At 32.0% G+C, this 21,026-nt stretch overlaps 1 protein-coding gene across 8 annotated transcripts in view; it reads right to left on the minus strand.

Moving 5' to 3' along the window:
* Window positions 1–21,026, minus strand: part of LOC124359658 (ankyrin-3-like) — a 210,315-nt gene that overhangs the window by 20,121 nt on the left and 169,168 nt on the right. For 2 of the 8 annotated variants that reach the window (XM_046812588.1, XM_046812581.1), the window contains 5 exons: window positions 20,864–20,999; window positions 13,839–13,910; window positions 11,794–11,811; window positions 8,612–8,837; window positions 7,653–7,809 (listed from right to left, as the gene is read on the minus strand). In XM_046812588.1, coding sequence (XP_046668544.1) covers window positions 7,735–7,809; window positions 8,612–8,837; window positions 11,794–11,811; window positions 13,839–13,910; window positions 20,864–20,999 — 527 coding nt within the window. In that variant the 3' untranslated portion in view covers window positions 7,653–7,734. Of the gene's footprint in view, window positions 1–1,594; window positions 1,731–2,049; window positions 2,240–3,083; window positions 3,289–4,497; window positions 4,710–7,648; window positions 7,811–8,611; window positions 8,838–11,793; window positions 11,812–13,838; window positions 13,911–16,639; window positions 16,655–20,863; window positions 21,000–21,026 lie in introns of those variants that run through there. The other 6 variants (XM_046812589.1, XM_046812584.1, XM_046812582.1 and 3 more) reach the window with 6 other exon arrangements.

The following is a 21,026-nucleotide window of genomic DNA, read 5'->3' on the forward strand; positions in this document are numbered from 1 at the left end:
TATAAAACATGTAAATGAAGTGGCTATTTCTTAACCCTGGAACTGGCGGTCATATTTCTCTCAGTAGCAGAGTGTTTTTAGTACTTCATACATTGCCTTATATTTATTTTATTATTACATGTTTACTATAAAGTACCTATGTCATATTATATATTTATTTATTCAGCATTGTTCAAGGAACATTTTTCACATAATATAATTAAAACAAAAAATACCCTTACTCTACCTCTTCATGAAAAAAAAAATTTTTTTTAGAAAAAAGAAAAGTTAGTTCAAAGTTTTTGATTTGTAAAATTGTTGTTGTTACGTGATACGCAAAATCCAAAATATAAAAAAGGAAGAGCATTTAATTATGAGTAAAAATAAAACAAAACATAGTTTATAAGGTATTTATTTTTTCATGTGGTAAACGATACAAAAATCATACACTGACATTCGAAAGTGCTACTTACCAACAAAAGTAAAAACTTCAAAGCTCACTTGGATTTGTACAATCTTGTAACTATTAGTTTATATTAATTTTCTATTTTTTTTATTTTTTATTACATATTTTTTTAATTATGTTCTGATTGAATGTCTAAATCGGAATCCTCATCGTTGCTTATTTCATGTACAACTAGTTCTCGAATGTCACTTGAACGATCGCGGAAATTACGATCCATTACGTAAACACGCACAAAAAACTTACTATTATTGTGTTATATACACAACCATCATTACAACAAACTCAAACAAACAATAAACCAGACAGAACACCATGCAGCTGACGAAATAGCAATAGCCGAATGAACCAGTTGACTCATCGCTGCGCGCGCAACTAGCGCGGTACGCGGGAGAAAGTAAACAAACAGTTCAGAGATTATAAAACGTATGGACGTGTAACAAAACGATAAAATTATTTGTTAGTGTATTATTTACATAAATTGAACCTTTCTCTTTCGATTGGTATCAATACCGATACTCTTTGATCGTGTTTTAAGTACGTAATATTGAGAAATAAAAGACGTATTAAAACGCCCGATATCAGGTGCTCTGCCATCTAGGATGCGACTAAAACGCCCGATATCGGGCGTTTGCCAGTTCCAGGGTTAACCTAATTAAATGGCTAGATTGTCACTCAAACTTAAAAGTATCGTTACAAAAATAAATTAAACAGAAATAACAAATAAAAAATATAATAACATGAATAAAATAATAAAAATATATCCTGTGTTATTAACAACTGTCACAATGATGAAGAGAATTCACAGATGTACCTTAGAGAATATTTAGAGTTTATGATGCAGTCTTAACTTTTTAACTCCATTACTTCAATCAGAGAACACACAACAATTTTTCCAGATCAAAAGCTGTTACTCACGACAAAACTGCTCTTCTTCAGACCAACAAAACTTGCCTTACACCAATCTGACTGCATAATAAAACATTACATTGTTCTTTTCAAATGGAATATTTCTTTAGATGAATGTCTCCTTCTGCCACTTTATTCAAATACAGTGCACATACCAAGTGTTATATAAGAAGAGGTATAAATTATTAGTAACTCATAAGTTCAGTCGTACCTGACTGATTTAACTGAAAAATTATAACTCACCTCTACGTCCCTACTTTTAGCGACTTCTGTAAAGTGTTCTTGATGTTCCAGTGTTTTGTCTTCTCGATCATCTGTCATACAGAATACCCTTAGCCTGGCTTCCATGGGATCAATCCTCTTGGCGAAAACTACGAATCTGATATAAAATAAGCACTTAATTAATAATCAAGCAAATTTAAAATTGTTACTAGTTACGAATATCATTTATGAACTGGGGCCTTGAATCAATATCAAGATAAGTGACAATTTTTACATTGTAAGTGCACTTGTAAAGGGGGAGATTTGTTATGTAAAAATTAGATGTGTATCATTTGACAGAAAAATCTATTAATGCTCAAGTAGTTCTAGGCTAATACAGTGAGAAATGTGATAGAATAAGTTCCTGTATTCAATGGATTTTAAGTACTTTTTAACTAAAACAATCTAATGAAAAATTAATTACTTGATATACTTACTTGGCCATGAAGGGAACGTGACTGACTTCTTTGTAGAGTTCAGAGGCCATGTTGCTAGCATTGCTGACATGGCGGCAGTCCATGAGCCAGAATCTGGCGGAGACTGTGGTGGTGAACGAGACACAATCCTTGACAAAGGTGAGTGGTGTCGAGCCTGTCACATCTTCCCACTGGGCTCTAGAGTTGCCTCCTGTGTCAACAGGTTACAATAACATTCTATGAACAGAAAGTTTAAAAAATCCAGAAGTTTACGAAAACTACAACCACCTCAGACAAAATAAAATATCTGCATCTCATTGTCAATTTTTACAATAACATTAATTTACAGGTTCGAGAATCAACAACTTAAAATTCAGTCAACATTGAATTTAACCCTGTGAGGACTGGGTCCTAACATATTTTTGTGCCAATACTTTAACAATATTTGCAAGAAATGTGTGCCAAAACAATACACTATAATGAGTATTAAAGATTTTTTTAAACATCTCTGACTAGAGCTGTATAAAATATATATCTACCACAGCCATGATGCAAGTGGCAATAACAACTATGTTGTTATTTTGCTATAAAAGATATAATGTCCTAAATATAAGTTATTTTGTCCAAAAATATCTTAAGATTATTGTTAATAAACTAAATGTTAGCTGGTCTTCAGAGTGTTAATTTTACATGAATCTACATCAAATTAATATGAATAATTCATACTTCATATTCAGAACACTAAAGGTTGGACTCTACTTAGATTCAATAACCAAATCGAAAAGTCTAACCTAAAGTATGTAGATACAAACAATAGTCATCAGATTACTTGTACGATTACTTGTACTCTAACAATGCAAGATGTGTTTTGTCAAAGTAAATCTTTCACTCATTTCTCTAAAAGTGTATGACTAAGGAATCCATTTTGATTACAAGATCTAGAACATGATCAAGAAGCAATGAAAGAGTGGCCATCAAAGGTTACTATGCTTACTTGTAACCTGCAGATTTGCATAACTGTACTGAACTGATCACAACTGAACAACACAACATACCTGTGATACTGCAGAGGAGGCGGAGTGTGGGGGCATCACCACTGTACTGGTTGATCATTCCCTTGTTGGCAGCTGTGGGTACGGGGATGGTCAGGGTGATGGGCTTGTGGAACTTGCGTCTGCGTGGCTCAACCGTTACGATAGGAGAGATAGCCACTCGGTTACCCAACAGTTTTGAAACCACTTCAGGTGCTATTGGTTGTGCCTATGGACCACCCAAATCTTTCATTTATTACTAGTAAATTTTAATTGGTTAACTATACACTTTACATTGCTGTAAAGTGATAAAATATTCACAGCAACTGATACTGACAGAGATGAAACTACAACTGCAGTTGGAAAGAGAAAATAATCAAACAAACCTGATGTATTAAAAGATACAATAGGTAACCCCAGTAATGTATTTTGAGATGGAAATGAGGAGGGTGGAGATTTAATGCAGCACTATGTTAATTTAAATTATTACAAGTTGTAAGGGTTACTATTATTTTTGGACTTTTTTAATGGATGAAGGTATAAACCACAAAGGTATACTCTTGAGGCCACACACATCAATTATGGTTGGTATAGACATTTGTAAGATGGGTACATAAAACTATAGAATATGACAGCCATAACGACACTCAAAGTTACGTTTGACAACAAACTATGTTATTTACAGTTTACTGCACAATTGGAAGTAATTTACTGACAACTTACAATATTGGTGAAATTACTACTGTAAATAAGGTATGATAATACTCAGCCTATGATTATTCTAAAGCTTGTAAGTTTGTGAAAGATAAGTTTTTTAACTCTTGGGATAGGAAGAGAGACAGACCAGAAAAGATTTATGTCGTAGGCTTTCATTGTTGGAAACTATTTCCTACCTAGTACTATGACTTGTGATCAAATATGAGTCTATTACTTACAGAATCAAAAATAGTATAGAATAGTGAACTCCATACTCTTCTCTTGTTAAATGGAGCACATCTTGCCTTGATGCTTAACACCTTCACTGCCAGACGAGTCGTGTACCGACTTTAGAACAGGCGGAATGTGTTTTTACTATGATGCATCTCTAGCTACACAATAGGTTCTTAACACCTTTACTGCGACACACGTAATGTATTGACTTTAAGACAGCTGGAGTACTAGAAATTTACGTTCACTTGCAGTCAATGTGTTAAAAAGCAACATTTTACATTAATGCTGCTCAGGTATACGTGTACTGTAACCTTATCTTAGACATGTCTGGACTTGTTATAAAAACAGTTGTGGAGAAAATATTTCTTATCTTTACAAATGTGTTTCTCTCTACTTTACCTTTCCTTGTATAACAGTAACAGAAACAAAATTCTGTTTTAAATTTTACCTTTGTACTTAAAGTAACTTTCATGTACGGAAGATTGAAGTTGTAAACAGTAAAACTCACTTGGAGGCCAACCCTAATCTTTTTCGTGAGAGCATTGGGTGGGAAGAGAGCCTGAACCTGTGGCACAGCTGTAGAGGACACCACACCTCCCTCTGGCCCGATGGCGTGGAGTTCCTGGCGTATCCTGGACACCACTGCGATATACTGTGGGAAGTCTACCGTCACTATCCTTGTGATGCGACTTGTCTGTAGATCTTCCAGCTGCCGGAGCTCTGAAAATCAATGTATCCTCTTAGTAAATCATTTAAGAACTGAAAAGTTATAATTTCCATTAGACTGATGGTATATATTGGCTAAGTTCAATGATTTCAAAGCAGAAAAATGAAGCAAAATGTTAAAATCATATACTACAGCTCCAGTATTTACAAAATACCTTCCTAAACATTTTTGTAACAAGCCAAGAAAAAAAAATATTATAGGGAAATTCGAAAAAATATCACATTTTTTAATTTTGCAGTATTATTTGATTGAATAAAGGGCTCTCAAACTAAGTAAACAACTTTAACGTATTAAAAAGATTGGACAGGCAGTGCCAATTATACAGTTTGCAAGGTGCAACCTGTACATGGTGTCCATATATCTGAATATATTGCCGATAGATTACAAAGGCATGCTGCACAGTTGCCGCTTATTTTGTTCTCAATATTCCAGTATTTTCTTCTTCTTTGTTGATGAAAAACATCTGGTATTGACTCGTCACCTGGGCAAAACAGCTGTTTTTTGTAAACAAATCAGTCAAGATGGTGGGCTGCAACCGGGATAATATGTTCGTCAATTCTGAGAACTTTTCGACTATGTTGCTAATGTTTTAAATTTAAGTGGTGATGAGGAAAGCGATGGTGAACAAGATGACAGGATAAATGATAACAATGAATTGACTGATGGTATGAACGATGACAGCAGTGATAGTGAAAGTGATGATGACCCACCCGCTAGGCTTTGTGACTTTACGTGGAGTGTTGGGTGGAGTGTTGGACCAAACACTGTAAATACAATAAATTTTCATTTCCAGGCCATCAGGGGGAATACTGGACTAAATTAGATGTGTTCAATCACTTTTGTGATGAAAGGTTCAGGTATGTAATGAAAGTTAACAAATATGCTAGTATATGCAAATATGCCTAGGCTTGGGAGAGGAAGGCTATGGCAGGGTTTCTATATAGAAAGATGTTTCTGTGAACAAACTAAAAGTCTATTTTGCCTTAGTTATCCTATTGGCCTACAATTAGTGACTATTGGTCTATTAGAAGAGTTAAGTACATGTCCATATTTGGTGAAAACATGGGAAGAGCCCGATTCAAATAAATTTCACGGTATTACCATTTTTATTTTCTCTAAACCAAACAGATAAATTGAGAAAAATTAGAGCCTCTTGATTATCTCTTACTAGTTTTCAAAAAAATTTCACTCCTGATAAAAATATTTACATTGAAGAGAGCTTGATGATGTTTCAGAGTAGGCTTTCTAGGTACAGTTCAACCCATCAAAAACAGCTAGGTTTGAGATAAAAATGTACAAAGTATGTGATTAAAAAACTGGGTACTGTTACAATTTTAAGAGCTACACTGGCAAATATAGTCAATAGTCAATAGTCAAACGTCTTTATTCATGAATCATGTACATTGGTGGTATAGTGAATAGTGGCAAAATAAAATATAAACCTAAAACAAAAAATAATACATACTACATACAGAAATGTTGTGTAACTACAGCTAACTATGGGAGGTGGAAAAATCATCTAATGAATAAACTGCTAAATTTATTATATATTCTTTGAGCATTTTCTTAAATTTTGACCAATCATTCTCTTTTTTAATATTTTCAGGAACATATTTTAAAAATGTGTTACCTGCATATGAGGGCTTTTTCTCGAAAAATTTTTACCTTTGAGGCTGAACTATCTCATTTCTCCTCCTAAAATTATAAGAGTGGGATAATGGTATTGATTTTGCTTCTAGTTCTTGTTTTTTGGCAATAAGAATTGTTTCAAATATATATTGACCAAAAACTGTAAAAATTTTTAATTTTTTAAAATGTTCTCTGGCCAAATCATCACGTTTCAGCTTAAGCATAATTCTAATGGCCCTTTTTTTTGCTTCAAAATGCTATCTATATTTAATTTTTTTGTTGATCCATATAACGCTAAACCAAATAATAAGGTACTGGTAGGCCTTATCAAGAGTTCTCAGTCAGTGAACAAGTTGTTTTGGACTTATGTTCAAATCTTCTGGAACTTTTCATAGCAACAGGTATAATTCACGAAAACTCTTTAAGGAGCTTCTGGAAAGACAAACATATGCTGTGGAAACTGTCAGGGCCAATAGACAAAATTTACCTGCTGATCTGAAGAAACAAAAATTTAAAAAAAGGAGAGCTTACCTTTAGTTTCACCCAAAACATGTTATGTCTCAAGTGGAAGGATAGGAAAGATTTCACAATGTTGTCAAATATCCAAGAGTGACCAGATTTTGCAGATGTCGTTCTCAAAGAGAAAAAAGTAGGCCTAACCGGAAATCCACTCTCAAACCAAATGTTGTGGTTGATTATAATCAATCAATGTGTGGGGTTGATAAACAAGATAATCAGAGTTGTTGCTATCTACAATTACCTCATAATGCATAACATAATGATTTAAACAATCAATCTTAACATTCAGAATAAATTTGGCAGAGCAAATACTGCAGAATGTGCAGCCTACCAGATCACCTGCTAGTAGGCCTCCCACTTGTAGAGAATCACCACTACGCCTTCAAGGAAAGTTTTGGAGCATTTTATTGAAAAGATAACCCCAACCACCAAGGCCCAGGCCCTCAAGAAGATGCAAAGTTTGTGCCTCTCAGGGGAAAAATGAAACTGTATACAATTGCATAAAATGTCATGTTTCACTTTACTTGGAAACATGTTTTGATGTGTTTAACACCCAAACCAACTTTTTAAAAACTTTTTTAAAAGTGTAAATAGTTCAATATGTGTATATTAAAAAAAAATAACATTTTGTGTTTATTCAACAACAAGGAATAACAAAGGTAACAATGTTCATAGCATTTTAGACAGTACATTTTGTGCAAAGTTCATTTGTTCTTACATTAAATAATGGAAAATATCCAGTTCTGGAGTTCAAAAGTTAGAGTAATGAATAGGTCAATCCTACCTTCGCCCTGGAAGCTTTCATTTAACACCTCCTGCACAGCCTCCTCATTAGCGTCCAGAGTATGTTCCCGCCAGGTTGTGCCGTTGTCACATCTCAAAACCACCAGTTCCCGCTCTCGTCCTCGCAGTGACGCAAAATGCGGTACTTCTATTATCACAGGCCTGGAACCAACACCAATAAGTAGTTACATATTTCTCAAAGCAAAGTTGTGATTAATTAATTGTCCACCATGGGAGGTAGTTATTGCGTTTTAAAATTTAACATTTTTAGATCTTTTATCTATAAGACAGTAGAACCAATATGAATAATAACCACAGAATAGGGAAAAGATCTCTGATGTTTTTGCTATAAATAACAACATTTTTATCAATAAAATAACACATAGAGTGTAGTTTTAATTTCATCCAATTTTGATATGTGAGATACGTGGTAACGATAAACCACTAATGTCTAATACTACATACACAGCACTAGTCGCAATCTTACTCCTCTAACTTGCCCTAACCTGTCAGTTATTGTTTCAAGATAAGATGAGTGATTGTGTGTTATATATTTTCACACTCAGCTTGTTATTAGTGAGGCCTCATTTTTGTAAAGTGTTATATAGCTGAGCCTAAGATTGGTGAAATATAAAAGGAGTTAGTATATAAGAGGAGTGAAGTGGGCTATATACCTAGTGACAGCACCATTGAAAACTGGGCACTTAAAGGGTTAAGAAAGGAACACAAGAAGATATCACAGTCTGACACATAACTATATTATATGCCTATTTAAAAAGGTTCTAAAATTTATAAACCACATCAACAGTTTTGCTACTGTATATTATTCCAAATGTACAAAACAAAGTAATAAATTGCCCTAGAGGAAATATCATTCATAAAAAGCAATCTTAAGAGCTGTTGAAGGTTTGTCATATTTGACAACAAGAACATAAAGCAAACTTGAATAAATATTAAAACTCACCCCAAAAAACTTAGCACCGGCTGGTCCAAGTTCTAGTATCCGACTGGCTAATGCCTCGCCCTCACCCAGGGGTGGAGGGTGAATCAGTTTCTCCCGGCGCAGGTAACGACAAGTAACCCGCATAGGGCTGGCAGCCTTGCGTGGCGGTACAATCACGCGGACACCAGAGTGTCGACAGCCTCGCATCGCCCCTCCCCGTGCATCCACCAGGAAACTCACCAAGAAGCTGTATTAAAAGGTAAAAATGTATTTTTTCACATGATATATTAAAAGGTACTTAATTATTATAGTTATAGTTTCTTATAATTTCAAAACCTCATTACTTTTTTCAATAGCATCTATATTAGTTAGAAATCAATTTTAGCCTATATTGTTTTTTAGTTCTTAAAAGATGTAACAGAGAATAATTTTCCATTGTTAATATAAAATTGTTTAAATATAAGGTATTTTAAAATTTACTATAGCAAAAAACATTTCACATAAGAACATTTCACAAATCGGTAACTTTATTTAAACATTCTTTGCTATTATTAAATTTAATAAGAACTCAATGATTTATTCATGGAATTGGTGAATGTAGTTACATTAATTTAATACTTTTTTATTAATATTTTTTAATAATAAGTTTATTTAAGTTACTTCTGCTATAAAACCTCAATTTAATCATTTTTTTTAGAAACATACTTTTGCATGTCCTACGGAATCTTTTATTTGTTTTAGTAATCATTAAATAATTGATTATGACCAACTAATTTTTTTAACACCGAAAAACAGTATACTTTTGACTATTCATGGAGTTGACCATGAAAAATACCATGGTTAAGAATATTTTGTGGATAATCTGCATAATTGCCAGTATTAGGTTTAAAATACTCCATAGTGGCTAAATATGCCCACTAGCTTGATTTTAATTAATTTAATATGTATTATAACAAAAAAAACACACACACACACACACAATTTACATTAATGAAATCTGGATTACACACCCTAACATAAACCGTCAACAAATAACCTCATTGCATTACCGATTGTTTTTAACTTATTTAAAGCAACAAATACAAAGACTCACAATTTTCTGTAATGTACATTATTATTTCAGTTTATTCTTCAACTTTTAATGTGTTACATTATTTAGAGAATTTATTAAACTGTTTTAGTATTTCTTCAGTATTTTTAAGTTTTAAAACTTATTTCACACTATTTTATGTCAAAATTTGTAGTGTAAACACCACAAATAATCTGCAAAGTAACATAAGCCGTTCGCAAATAATGAATAGTTTATTCGAATAATAACATATTCCCACATAGATAATAAACCTATCTTCTTCCTTATTGATTATGTTGTTTATACAGTAGAACACCTCACTCCAGACTCCATCGGTTTGTCAGCTGCTGGACAGTTCGGATGCTAGATAGCTCCCAGTCTCAAAAAACTATGTATGGCCAGTTCCATAGCTTGTATAACTAGACGAGTTTTAATTGGTAAAACATTACTTACGTGGCTGTTAACATGATACCAAACAGGTGATGTTGTGCCCAGTGTGTATTAATAATGAATACAAAAAGTAATAATGAGTGTGTATGGTCACTTCCTTACTATGATTAATGAACAAAGATTTAAGAAAGAAATAAAGTGACTAAGCAATAACAAACACATTCGGTACTTCGTGAATAACTTGCACTGCACAATATTAAATGAGATGAAGTGTTGACAAAAATCCAATTTGAAAAATGTAATGGAGACATAAAATAACATGTTAAAAATAATTAACATTTATGTCTAAGCTTCTTCTTTAATTGTTAGTTTTTATTGTATAAATCCTATAAATATATTATGTGTTGAGAATGTACGGTGACAAACCAGGCTACACTGTTTTAATATTAACCATATTACAATAAGGGATAACAGGTCAAAAATCTTAATATATAGTTAAGCTATCATTGATTTAAATGTTTATGTTATATAAGATTTGTATTCGACTATAGTATACTTGACTGATCTAGAGTTATTTGCCAATCTAACCAAGGTTGGTGCCAAAACAAATGAACAAAAGGATACCTATTATATTTAAAATAACAAACTAATGTGAAATATAAAATGTATTTTCATTGTACCATATACAAAAAATATGGTATATTTATTCTAATTTACAAACAAATATATTTATTATTTAATTTTAGTTTTGTTTCACACTTTAATTTATTAATATGAGTAATTAAAAACCGATTTGAACATTTTTATAGCGCCTAATTGATTAATTTCTAAATAAAAGTCATTTGAAGACTACTTTTCAAAAGTTAGGAGTTAATATGATTCAACTATTATAAGCGCCAAGCTGTCACTAACAACTACTAAACTAACAATATAAATGTAAATATTATTCATCCAACCTGCTTCTTTTGGATCTTTCTTTATTTAAATGAACATTTTATAACAAACTATCTCAAATGGATATAATTTACAAATACTCCAACAACACTACAGAAGCTACACTAATCAAAAGAGAGGCCATGCTGATCTATTATTTACAACAATATAATTATCATATAGATAAACCTTTACTATATTATTAACAATTAGAAATATATGTACCAAAATCTTAATACTGATTTGACTGGAATTGAACCAAAGCACCTTTTACGAGGCTTTATAAATATAACTGGTACAAACAGAAATTTTATATAGCAACAACAAAAATTTAGCTGGTTTTAATTATTATTCCCAGATGTAGTTTACATGTATCAACATATTTGTTTGGAAAGAAAATCTGTCAAAGACATCTGTGCCTTAAAATAGTTTCTTGTCATAAAATAAAATATGAAATTAGAAAAAATTCGCTGTTTGATTGATATGAAGCAATGAGCAAAAAATAAAATGACCACTGGCTTGGTGCTGTGCACAACACCCTACAAAAACTACTTGCTTCTGGTGCTACGATACTGAATATAAATGCGAGGAAAGCGAGATGAGGTGATCCAATGAACACCATGAAACAATGCAATGCCGTTAGAATGGGTGATTATGTAACGAATGTTATGTACTGGATGTTTAAGTTCACCTATGGCTTGTATTGTATCAGAATGCAAAGCAATATTTGGACGATGATGTGCTTTGCTGGAGTGAAAGCGTCTCTAAGAGAGCACAACTATGACACACCAATCCAAATTACAACACTTACTTTTTCCAATGATGCTTGCTGACCAAATCATCAACCGAAAAACAAAACAACTAATCAAACACAAGAAACAAACAAACGGAAATAAAAGTCATTAAACACTACATAAAACACACGTTAAAAATGCCAAAGAACAATCAATAGTGAAGTGTACACAATAAAACCACTAAAGTGCTACTCAAAAATCTTATCTATGTATGTTTTTAAAATGACAAAATACTAATTATTCAAGATCTATAAAGTACAAACCTTCTACAGTTAAAAGTTCTGGTAGTACATAATAAATTTTTTCCTTAAGGTTAAAAAAAAAGCTCAATACATTTTCATATAAAAGTTTTATGTGATACATTGAATACTGATTATAATGTGCACTTATTAGATGTTAAATCAACTTTATGTCTAAACTTGTAGTATGACAAAAAATGTATTCTATTTTATAGAGTTTAGTCTGCAATGTAGAGGATATTTTGTGTTCATTAGTTTCCAGTCAAGTAAAAACAAATCTGACATTCAAAGAAAAATGTAAAAGAAATCTATGTAAAGAAAAATTATATTTTAATATTGTTCCGACTTGATTTATTTTAAGAAAGTGTCTTCCTAGAAAGAAAAAAACATACCCCTTTCACCAGGTACAAACAGAGAATAGAAGTAGAATGGAGAATTGACAATCTCACATTGTATCTAGTACTGAAGTGTGGTACTCCCAAGCACTCATACTGTAAGAGTAAATCTCTCCCTTTTTTCTTTCGTTTGATTTCTATTACTAGGGCTTTGATAGCTACTAAGAGTAGCTAACATTAGTATAGAGAAATGTTTATTTAAAGTATTTATTAAGATTTAAGAAATCTCAGTTCTTATTTGCATTTTAATTGTATTTATGTATAATACCAAGTTTTTCAGTAAAATGTTGTTTACCTAAGTTGATGCATAACAAGATCTCAATTTATTTTTATCAGTACATATATTTTGCCATAAGGGATAATTTACACTAATTATAAATATATTATTAGTACAGAATGATTATCCATTAATGCTCTCCTTACAAGCTGTGAGGGCATCAAAAGGAAAATTTCAATGTATAAGAAATTAAGCATTATATGCGTTAATTCAGGACAAATGTTTAATTGGATAAGGAAGTACGAGTAATCTGTCACTTTTGGGTGAATAAAACAAATTTAAAGAACCAATCATATATTGTAGAAAAACTTCTTAGGATCCTTCTTATGTAGATCCCTCCATTGAAAAGGAATACACAACACAACCAACACAAATTAAAAGTGCATTACTCTGCTGTCTGATGCCTCATAAATCAGTACAGCATCACCACAGGATAGACAGCAAGGATGAGTTGTTCCATGAAGTTTGTACTTCGGTTAACACTCTTCTGACAAAAAACTATACACTAATAAAATATATTTATTCGGTTTAACATAACGTGTGTTCAAAACTTAATTTATGTTAGTATTTTTAAAGTCGTAGGGCGTTTATCAAAAGTATTAATTTGCTGAAAAGAACCTAAAATAGCCAATAGCCTCAGTTGTTGAGATAAGTGTTATCACGTAAATTGTCTGTCACTCATTTAAATCTGGATTGAACTCATTTTCTATAGCCATGACCATACATTACGGGGTTTCAGGAAACTCAAGCACCTCCCCCTCACAACATTTTGAAGGATAAACATTAAAACTGCACCCAGTATTTTTTTTTAAGCAAGAACACATTTATGAGGACTTAAAGCTCAACAACTTCTTGGGATAAGATTCTCAAGTCCCTATTTTTGTCAGCCCACTCTGAAGAAGTTTCATATATATATATATATATACCAGTCTTTAGCACATCTGCTCTCTCATCGATCTGTTTATAATGTTCAAGTATGATACTGGATCAGACTGGAATCAACATCCAGTGGTTCACAAAAAAGATACCCTCACAGCTTTCCCTCTCACGGACACAAAATTCAAAAAAACCAAAATACAATTACTCAACAAAAAACTATTTCAATCACAGTTAGGAGAACAACTAAACTAAGCACCATCGCACGTCAGTACCTGTCCCTCCACATTCCGCCAGTCTTGCTGCCGTCGCCCAGTCGACTCAGCGAGTCATCTAACCTCACCAGTCTGTTGCACAACACAACTTTAGTAACTCCCTCCATTCCACATAGACAAGACACCGACAGCGACACAAGATTCTACCGTGCTGTTAGTCCAATCATGCCATGCCTACTTATCTCACATCTTGTGCTGTTACTTTTATAGGGATCCTACGTTGCACAATATGTTTTCAACCATTAGTTTCCAATGAACCCTGAACATTTTAGTAATTGGAGGGCTATTTTGTTTGATGTGTGCTTTTCAAAATCAATTTACCCCTAATTAGTACAAAATATGTCAGTGGTTGGATTTTTCTTGCAAATTTATTTTATGATTTAAGTTAGGTAGCACCACAGTTCTTAAAGAGTCAATCCAAAGGCAAAGTAAACAAGCTGAAGGAGTCTGTCACCATTTTTATATAAAATATAAACTGAATAAAGAAACCATGTTTATGCATTCTATAATCATTAAAACTAGTTTAAGTCTTTGCCTTCCTCAATGCCATACTTAAAAAAAGGAATCCTTTACACTAGAATTCAAAATGATATAATTGGCCTCTCAGTTCGTGGGGCCACTATGGGTGGCCATACGAGTTCTCTGTGTTAGGACAGAGGTTTATGACCATGTCCTGTCACTCAGCTCGCTGGGCCACTCTAAATTGCTCTCTCCGTTTTTTGTTCAGCTTGTCAGGCCACTCTGTGTGACCCACTATAATTTGCAATCATAAAATTCAATCCTTATCCCTGTAGCTGCTATAGTGTATCCTATCAATTTAGTAAAATAGTAGTGCATTTGGTGGAGCCAAATATCTAAATACGGAAATAAGTTTCTTTTCTGTTGATATCAGAGACCTAATTGAGTTTTTCTTGTTTACTTTTCAAATAAAACACTTAAATTAAGTAAAACTAAACTTAAATTATATACTACTTCTTAAGAATAACCAATTAAAAGAGCTTTAAGCTTAAAGCTAATGAACTTTTTTAAGTGTTTGACAATTCTATTTAAATCTCAGACATTTAAAAGGTTGAAGTTAAACTACAGCCACTTAAATAACATTCAAAGTGACATACATGGTTACGCAATCACAGAATATAACCAGGTCACTACATGTGGTCTGCTGAGCAGAGAGGACAACTACCTGTAATTTTACCCTGGCTGAGTGAGGGACAGTATGGCCACATTTAATGGTCGGGCGAGAGCAAAGAGGTAGAGAATATTACACAAACTACTTACTGTACATGTTAAATGTTTACTAACTACGACATTTAACATCCAGACTTACAACATTAATCAGTAAGTCAACAAATATGTTATTTCAACATTGAATAAGTTATATGTCTACTAAAATTTAATAAAATATGCATTGACATTGTATAATGTAACCAACAAATTTTAAATACATTTATAAATTTTCTATTTTTAGCTGAAAATCTTTGATTTAATTTTGTTTAATTACTCAATATTCTTTTCTATAAGAATAATAATATGTTTATTGCCATAAAACTTACACAAGTATTAACGCATCATGTATAAAATATGAAATGTGTAATTGATCAATATCTCAGCTTATAAAGTAAGCCAACAGATATTTTTCCTAGTAGACCACATACCTATTTACATACAGTCTAGAAGCCAATACCCAATTTGCATTGTATAAGAACATATGGTTTTACTTAAAGTTGAAAGGAATTAACAAGTACCAAGACAAATACAGAAAGAACAATGTGAAATTTTTGTTAGAAAATCCACATAACTTTAGTAATGATACAATTTTATCGTGATGATTATCTAAACATAAAGTTTCTAAGAGACTTAGGTTAAAAACTGCAATGTAGATACTGCTGACAACCCAAATGTCAACCGACTTCAAAATAAACAAACACTAATATGGAATATTCAAATTGAAAACCCTTCCCACCATGGCTATGTTATATGTAGAATATTAAAAGTCGTTAAAATTATTTTAGAATAATTTTACAATCTGAGCAGTATCTGAATGATAGTAAAAATTGTAAATTAATTAGTTGTAATTTGTCTGACTGCTATTCAAAAGAGTGAAATCGGATTGAACATCACCTTTATTATTTCTTCTTACATTATGCTACAAGTTAGAGGGTCGTTTAAAGAATATCTAGACTCTCATTCTCCAGTGTGCATTTTCCAATATTCACAGAATATTCCTCTTTACAACCCCTGATAAGAAGTCACTTTTTCACTTAAAATTAAAGATATTGGTCTATAAGAAAAGTACTATTAATAGAGATTTATTTGACATGTACGTTTTAATCACTTTAAAACAATTTGTACAAGGAAGGAAATATCAGAAATAAAAAACCATGGGATGTTTTTCTTGAAGTGCCTCAGAATTATAACTCCTTGTAAAAACAACACCCAATGATATTTAAGAGTGGCAGTTAATGTTTTACAATTAAGTGTGTGAGTGAGGAAACTACACCTCTTTCCCAAACCAACATTCTTATTTGTAAACTCCCAGATTCCTCCAGAAACGCTTTGAAATAAAGGTACAACCAGACCGAATACGGAGGTGCAGTAAAACATGCGATGGTGCAGTACTTATTACTGTACATTGATTACACTTTGTACCATGCTTACTCTATTAATGATGATAATGATATATTAGAACTAGTGTATGAAAACATTGGGAAATTTACAAATGTTATACAGGGTTGTAAACAAGACCACATTATGTACAACTTATAATTAATATTACTAATTAGTTTAACCAACACACCTACCTGTGCTTAGATATACTGGCAAGCAAGGGGACAAAAATAATAATTATCTAGATAAAAATGTATTTGTACAGTAAAAAAAACTGTTTTTTTTATTTGTTCCATAAAAAACTAAGTACTTCATTATAATCTAAAACTACATGAACAATACATATAACGGATGTATATAAAGCTTTGCCTCCACCTCTCTTAATTTTTAAATGAATACACAATAGACATTTATTTTATTATTTATTACTAAACACTTGCAGTCCATGAACAATTGTGGTTATAGTTTTACAACCACTTAATCCTGACATATGGTCACTGCTGGAGTTGAAAGGATTAGCAGTATAAATAACTAGTGAGGTTTTTGTAGTTAAGATTATTTCAATCAATATTTTATTTTTATTATTGCATAAAATTACTTAATAAGTTCGATATGAGTAATGAAAAACGCTTTATGATACAATTGATGTTATTGTGTGGCAAGTTATTTTCAGGCGTGTTCTATCACATAGTCCAGGTGATAATTGACCTTCTCCGATCTTAGAGTCTGGGACACTTGACAGCCAGTGCACTACTGAGCATTTCATACAATTTAGGGATTTATAACTACAATGACACAAACTCTTTTCTTTTCATATGAGTGCTATCCAGAATGTAGATTACGTTTCGCTCTGTAGCCCCTAGGGAAGCGACCTATCATGGCTATTTTTATGTCAGGGCCTTACTCCGTTCAGTGGCCATCCAGCCGTGTAATAAGAGGTTACTGTTACTGTCGCTTCTTGTTGTTTTACAGTAGCAGTTTCAAGTGTGTGATGCAATTGAAAATCCCGTGATTCATGAAGTGCGGTCATTAAGGTTTTTGTTGGTTTAGCACAATAAAACAATTGAGATTTATCACCAACTCTTTATGGAAGTTTATGGATACAATGTGTTTACTGAAGGTGGAGTGTATCAGTGGTGCATTAGATTTAAATAACCTAACTAATGTGCACGACGACGAATCAAGTGGACCGCCAAGCATTGTGACCAATGAAATTGTCTCTAAAGTCGATGAGAAGATTAAAGAAGACTGCTGATTCACAATAACAGAACTCTCACTTAGTTTTCCTCAAATTTCAAGGAGATTTTTACATTAAATTGTTAAGCAGAAGTTAGGTTATCATCAATTTAGTGCAAGATGGGTATCGAAAATCTTTACAGAAATCCATAAAAATCAGTGTATGGCTACATCAGTGACATTTTTGGACAGTTGCAAAAAAGATGGTGACTCGTTACTCGATTGAATCATTACAGGAGCCGAGCATTGGGTAAAACATGTGAATTGTGAAAGCAAATTACATCTATGGGGGTGAGGGCACACACACTCGTGGAACTGCAGGAGAGTATGAACTACCTGGTTAAGTCTCAGACAGCAGAATTTTATAATGCTGGAATTTTAAAACTAGTTCTCCATTATGATAAGTGCCTAAATTTGTATGGTGAATATGTTGAAAAATAGTATTTTAGTGTCACATCCAAATGTATATAATATACTTTTTCATTGCTATGACGTTATATTTATAATGATACCATTTTTATCATTATTGAAACATTCATACAAACCTTATTCGTGCTGAAATAAATAAATATTTATTTGTACACGCATGGTTAAACTGTCTTTCCAGCTCAAGTGGTGTGAAAACTACAAGTGAAACTTATAAACACTTTTTATAGACATGTTACTTTTCTTCGTAAATTCTTGACAAGGATAAGAGATTTCTTGTATTATCGTACTTTACACGTTTCTACAGCTTCTAGTAAATAAAAATATACAACATACTATGTTTCATGAAGTTGGGTTCATAATTCTGGAAGTTTACTGTGATCGAGTTGACCATTTCAAATAGTTCAATTTTAGGGTTAAAATAAGCCTAGAAAATTGTGAAGATATTCCTTTAAATAATTTACCCAAAAATGTAAACAAAATTATTTAGGTAAAAGTAATATTGTCTATTAGTAATACATTTTGTAAAGGATTAACAAAACATTCTCAATTTTCTCTATTGTTGCTTAAGGGGGATAAATTATCTATCCCATTAACAATAATGTTTGAATCCTTAAGATTTCCACTGAAGTTTTTACAACTCTCCATTCAGATATTGACAAGGGAAGAGGCAAAACTTTATACACCCAGTTGTATAAAGAGTTTTTTAAATATCTTTTTAAACTGTTATGAAAATTGGTATCACGTTTTTTTACCTAAAACATCTAATCATTCAAATAGTCTTTTATAATGATACTTATTGTTGTCACTTTTCTTATTTAATTTGCAATCGAGTTAGCTTAATTTTAATTGTCTTTTGATACAAACAAGTAGCAAAATTTAACTATTTAAACATTAATGAAAAAACTGTGAATGTTCAAGAGATACAAAAATGTTGGGAACTGGAATTTCTAAAAAGAATAACAATTTCTAGAACTTAGATGAAGATTTAAGCACACAGAACATTGAAATATTGAAGTACACAAAAAGACCTATGTGTGAAGAAAAACCTCTACAGATAATAAAATGTCATATTTTTACACAATTCTCAATGAAATCTCTCACAAAGTAATTTTGTGAAACAGATACTTGAAAATATAATATTTATAGAATTTTAAAAGCTAATAAAGGAAACCATACGTTCCTTGTCTTCTACCTTGTATCACATGAGGACAATCCAAAGAAGGATTTTATGATTTGGTTTCCAGAAATGTGTAACAGATGAAATGTGAATTAATTTATTAGTATTTACATTTAGTGACTTTAAATTAATTGATCAATTAATATGTATAACTATATTTACGGACATATTTAAAAATAGTTTTCAATTAGGGATTTGTACCATGTGAGCAGAGGGGTATTTCCCTTAGCAACTTATACAATGAACATTAATTGGTACAACAGAATAAAATTTCTTCTTCTTTTACCCAAAGTGTGGCTAACCTACAATAAAGATTGTATTTGTTGGAAATAAACTACTATAATTTGTTTTGCCCAATATACCTAAATATAATATAAAGAGTTAACTTTTAAACAGAAAATTTAAATAAATCTTCACATTTGGCGTAATATGTAATTTTTTATTGTTTGATTACTAAATAATTTAATAAAAATACATTTATCTGTAATAATTAATGAAAATTAAATTAAGAGTGTCATTCCATAAACATAATTTATCTCTGTGTGCATGAGTGTGTGTGTCTGAATCTCACCAACTTGTGATTCTAAAACATGAAGCTTCTCCTACCAACCTGAACCTACAAGCAGGTTAGCCAACTACTGCAACCAACATAAGCTGCCAATCAGTACTACTCAACAAAGCATCAAATTTATTAATATGTCAAATAAAACTGTTAACTGTTATTTGGTGGTATTTAACTACATTCAATATTACAGGTACTCGATAATCCACAACAAATTGTAAAAGTAAAAATAGTTTACAACTTTTAACTAAACTTGAATATTACTTTACTAGCATTATTCACAAATTCAACTGATAATCCAAAACAATTAACTGGTTTTAAATTAAATATTATAAGTATACTATTTCTAAATGATTGATGAAAAATTGAACTCTTTTTGAAGTAAAAAAAACACACACTCATAACTGTCCAATCATTTTCAGCTTAATGCATGAGGTCTTAAACATCAAATATGCCATTGTCAGGTGTTAATTTAAATAATTGGAAACATTATAAATATTTTTACAATTTAAAAACAATTATTTAGTCCTCCTCCGTAGACTAATGGTTATAGTCTCGGCTCTCTAACCGAGAGATCACGAGTTCAATTCCCGGGGAGGTCCAATCATGTACTTTGTACTTTAATAAAAAAACCAGTGCACTTCAAAGCCGGCATAGCTGATGCTGAGGCTTAAATGAGATTTAAAAAAAATTATAAGCTGAATAAAACATAATAAAAGGCCTTGTGCATTAAATTTAAAATTAATGGAAAATTGTGTGTTTCTTTTACTACAGTAGTTTTTTCATTCAGAAGAGCTCCTGCATCAATTAACTCTTAATTTTAGTAAAATTAAAAAGCAGTAACTAAATGCAATTGACTTTTTACATTATAGGCGTTTGTGACAAACTAAAGAAACTACTGACTTTTAAATTGATCTGTTACAGCTATAAAGCAAGCCACTTAGAACATGTGGTTGTCAAATTACTGCTTTCTGAATTAATTACACACTTCAACCAGTGTCAATAAATACATACCCAACATGCATCGGGGTTCTCGCTATGTCCACATTGTCCGGTATACTGGTTGTGGACTGGTTAGCCTGGCTGGCCTGGTTTGCCTGGTACTGTTCCTTTAGGTAGTGTGGACTTATAATCAGCTCATTTCCTGGTGCTGCAAATATACGTATAATAAGGGAAA

Source organism: Homalodisca vitripennis, chromosome 4, assembly GCF_021130785.1.
Source record: "Homalodisca vitripennis isolate AUS2020 chromosome 4, UT_GWSS_2.1, whole genome shotgun sequence".
Lineage (NCBI taxonomy): Eukaryota > Metazoa > Arthropoda > Insecta > Hemiptera > Cicadellidae > Homalodisca > Homalodisca vitripennis.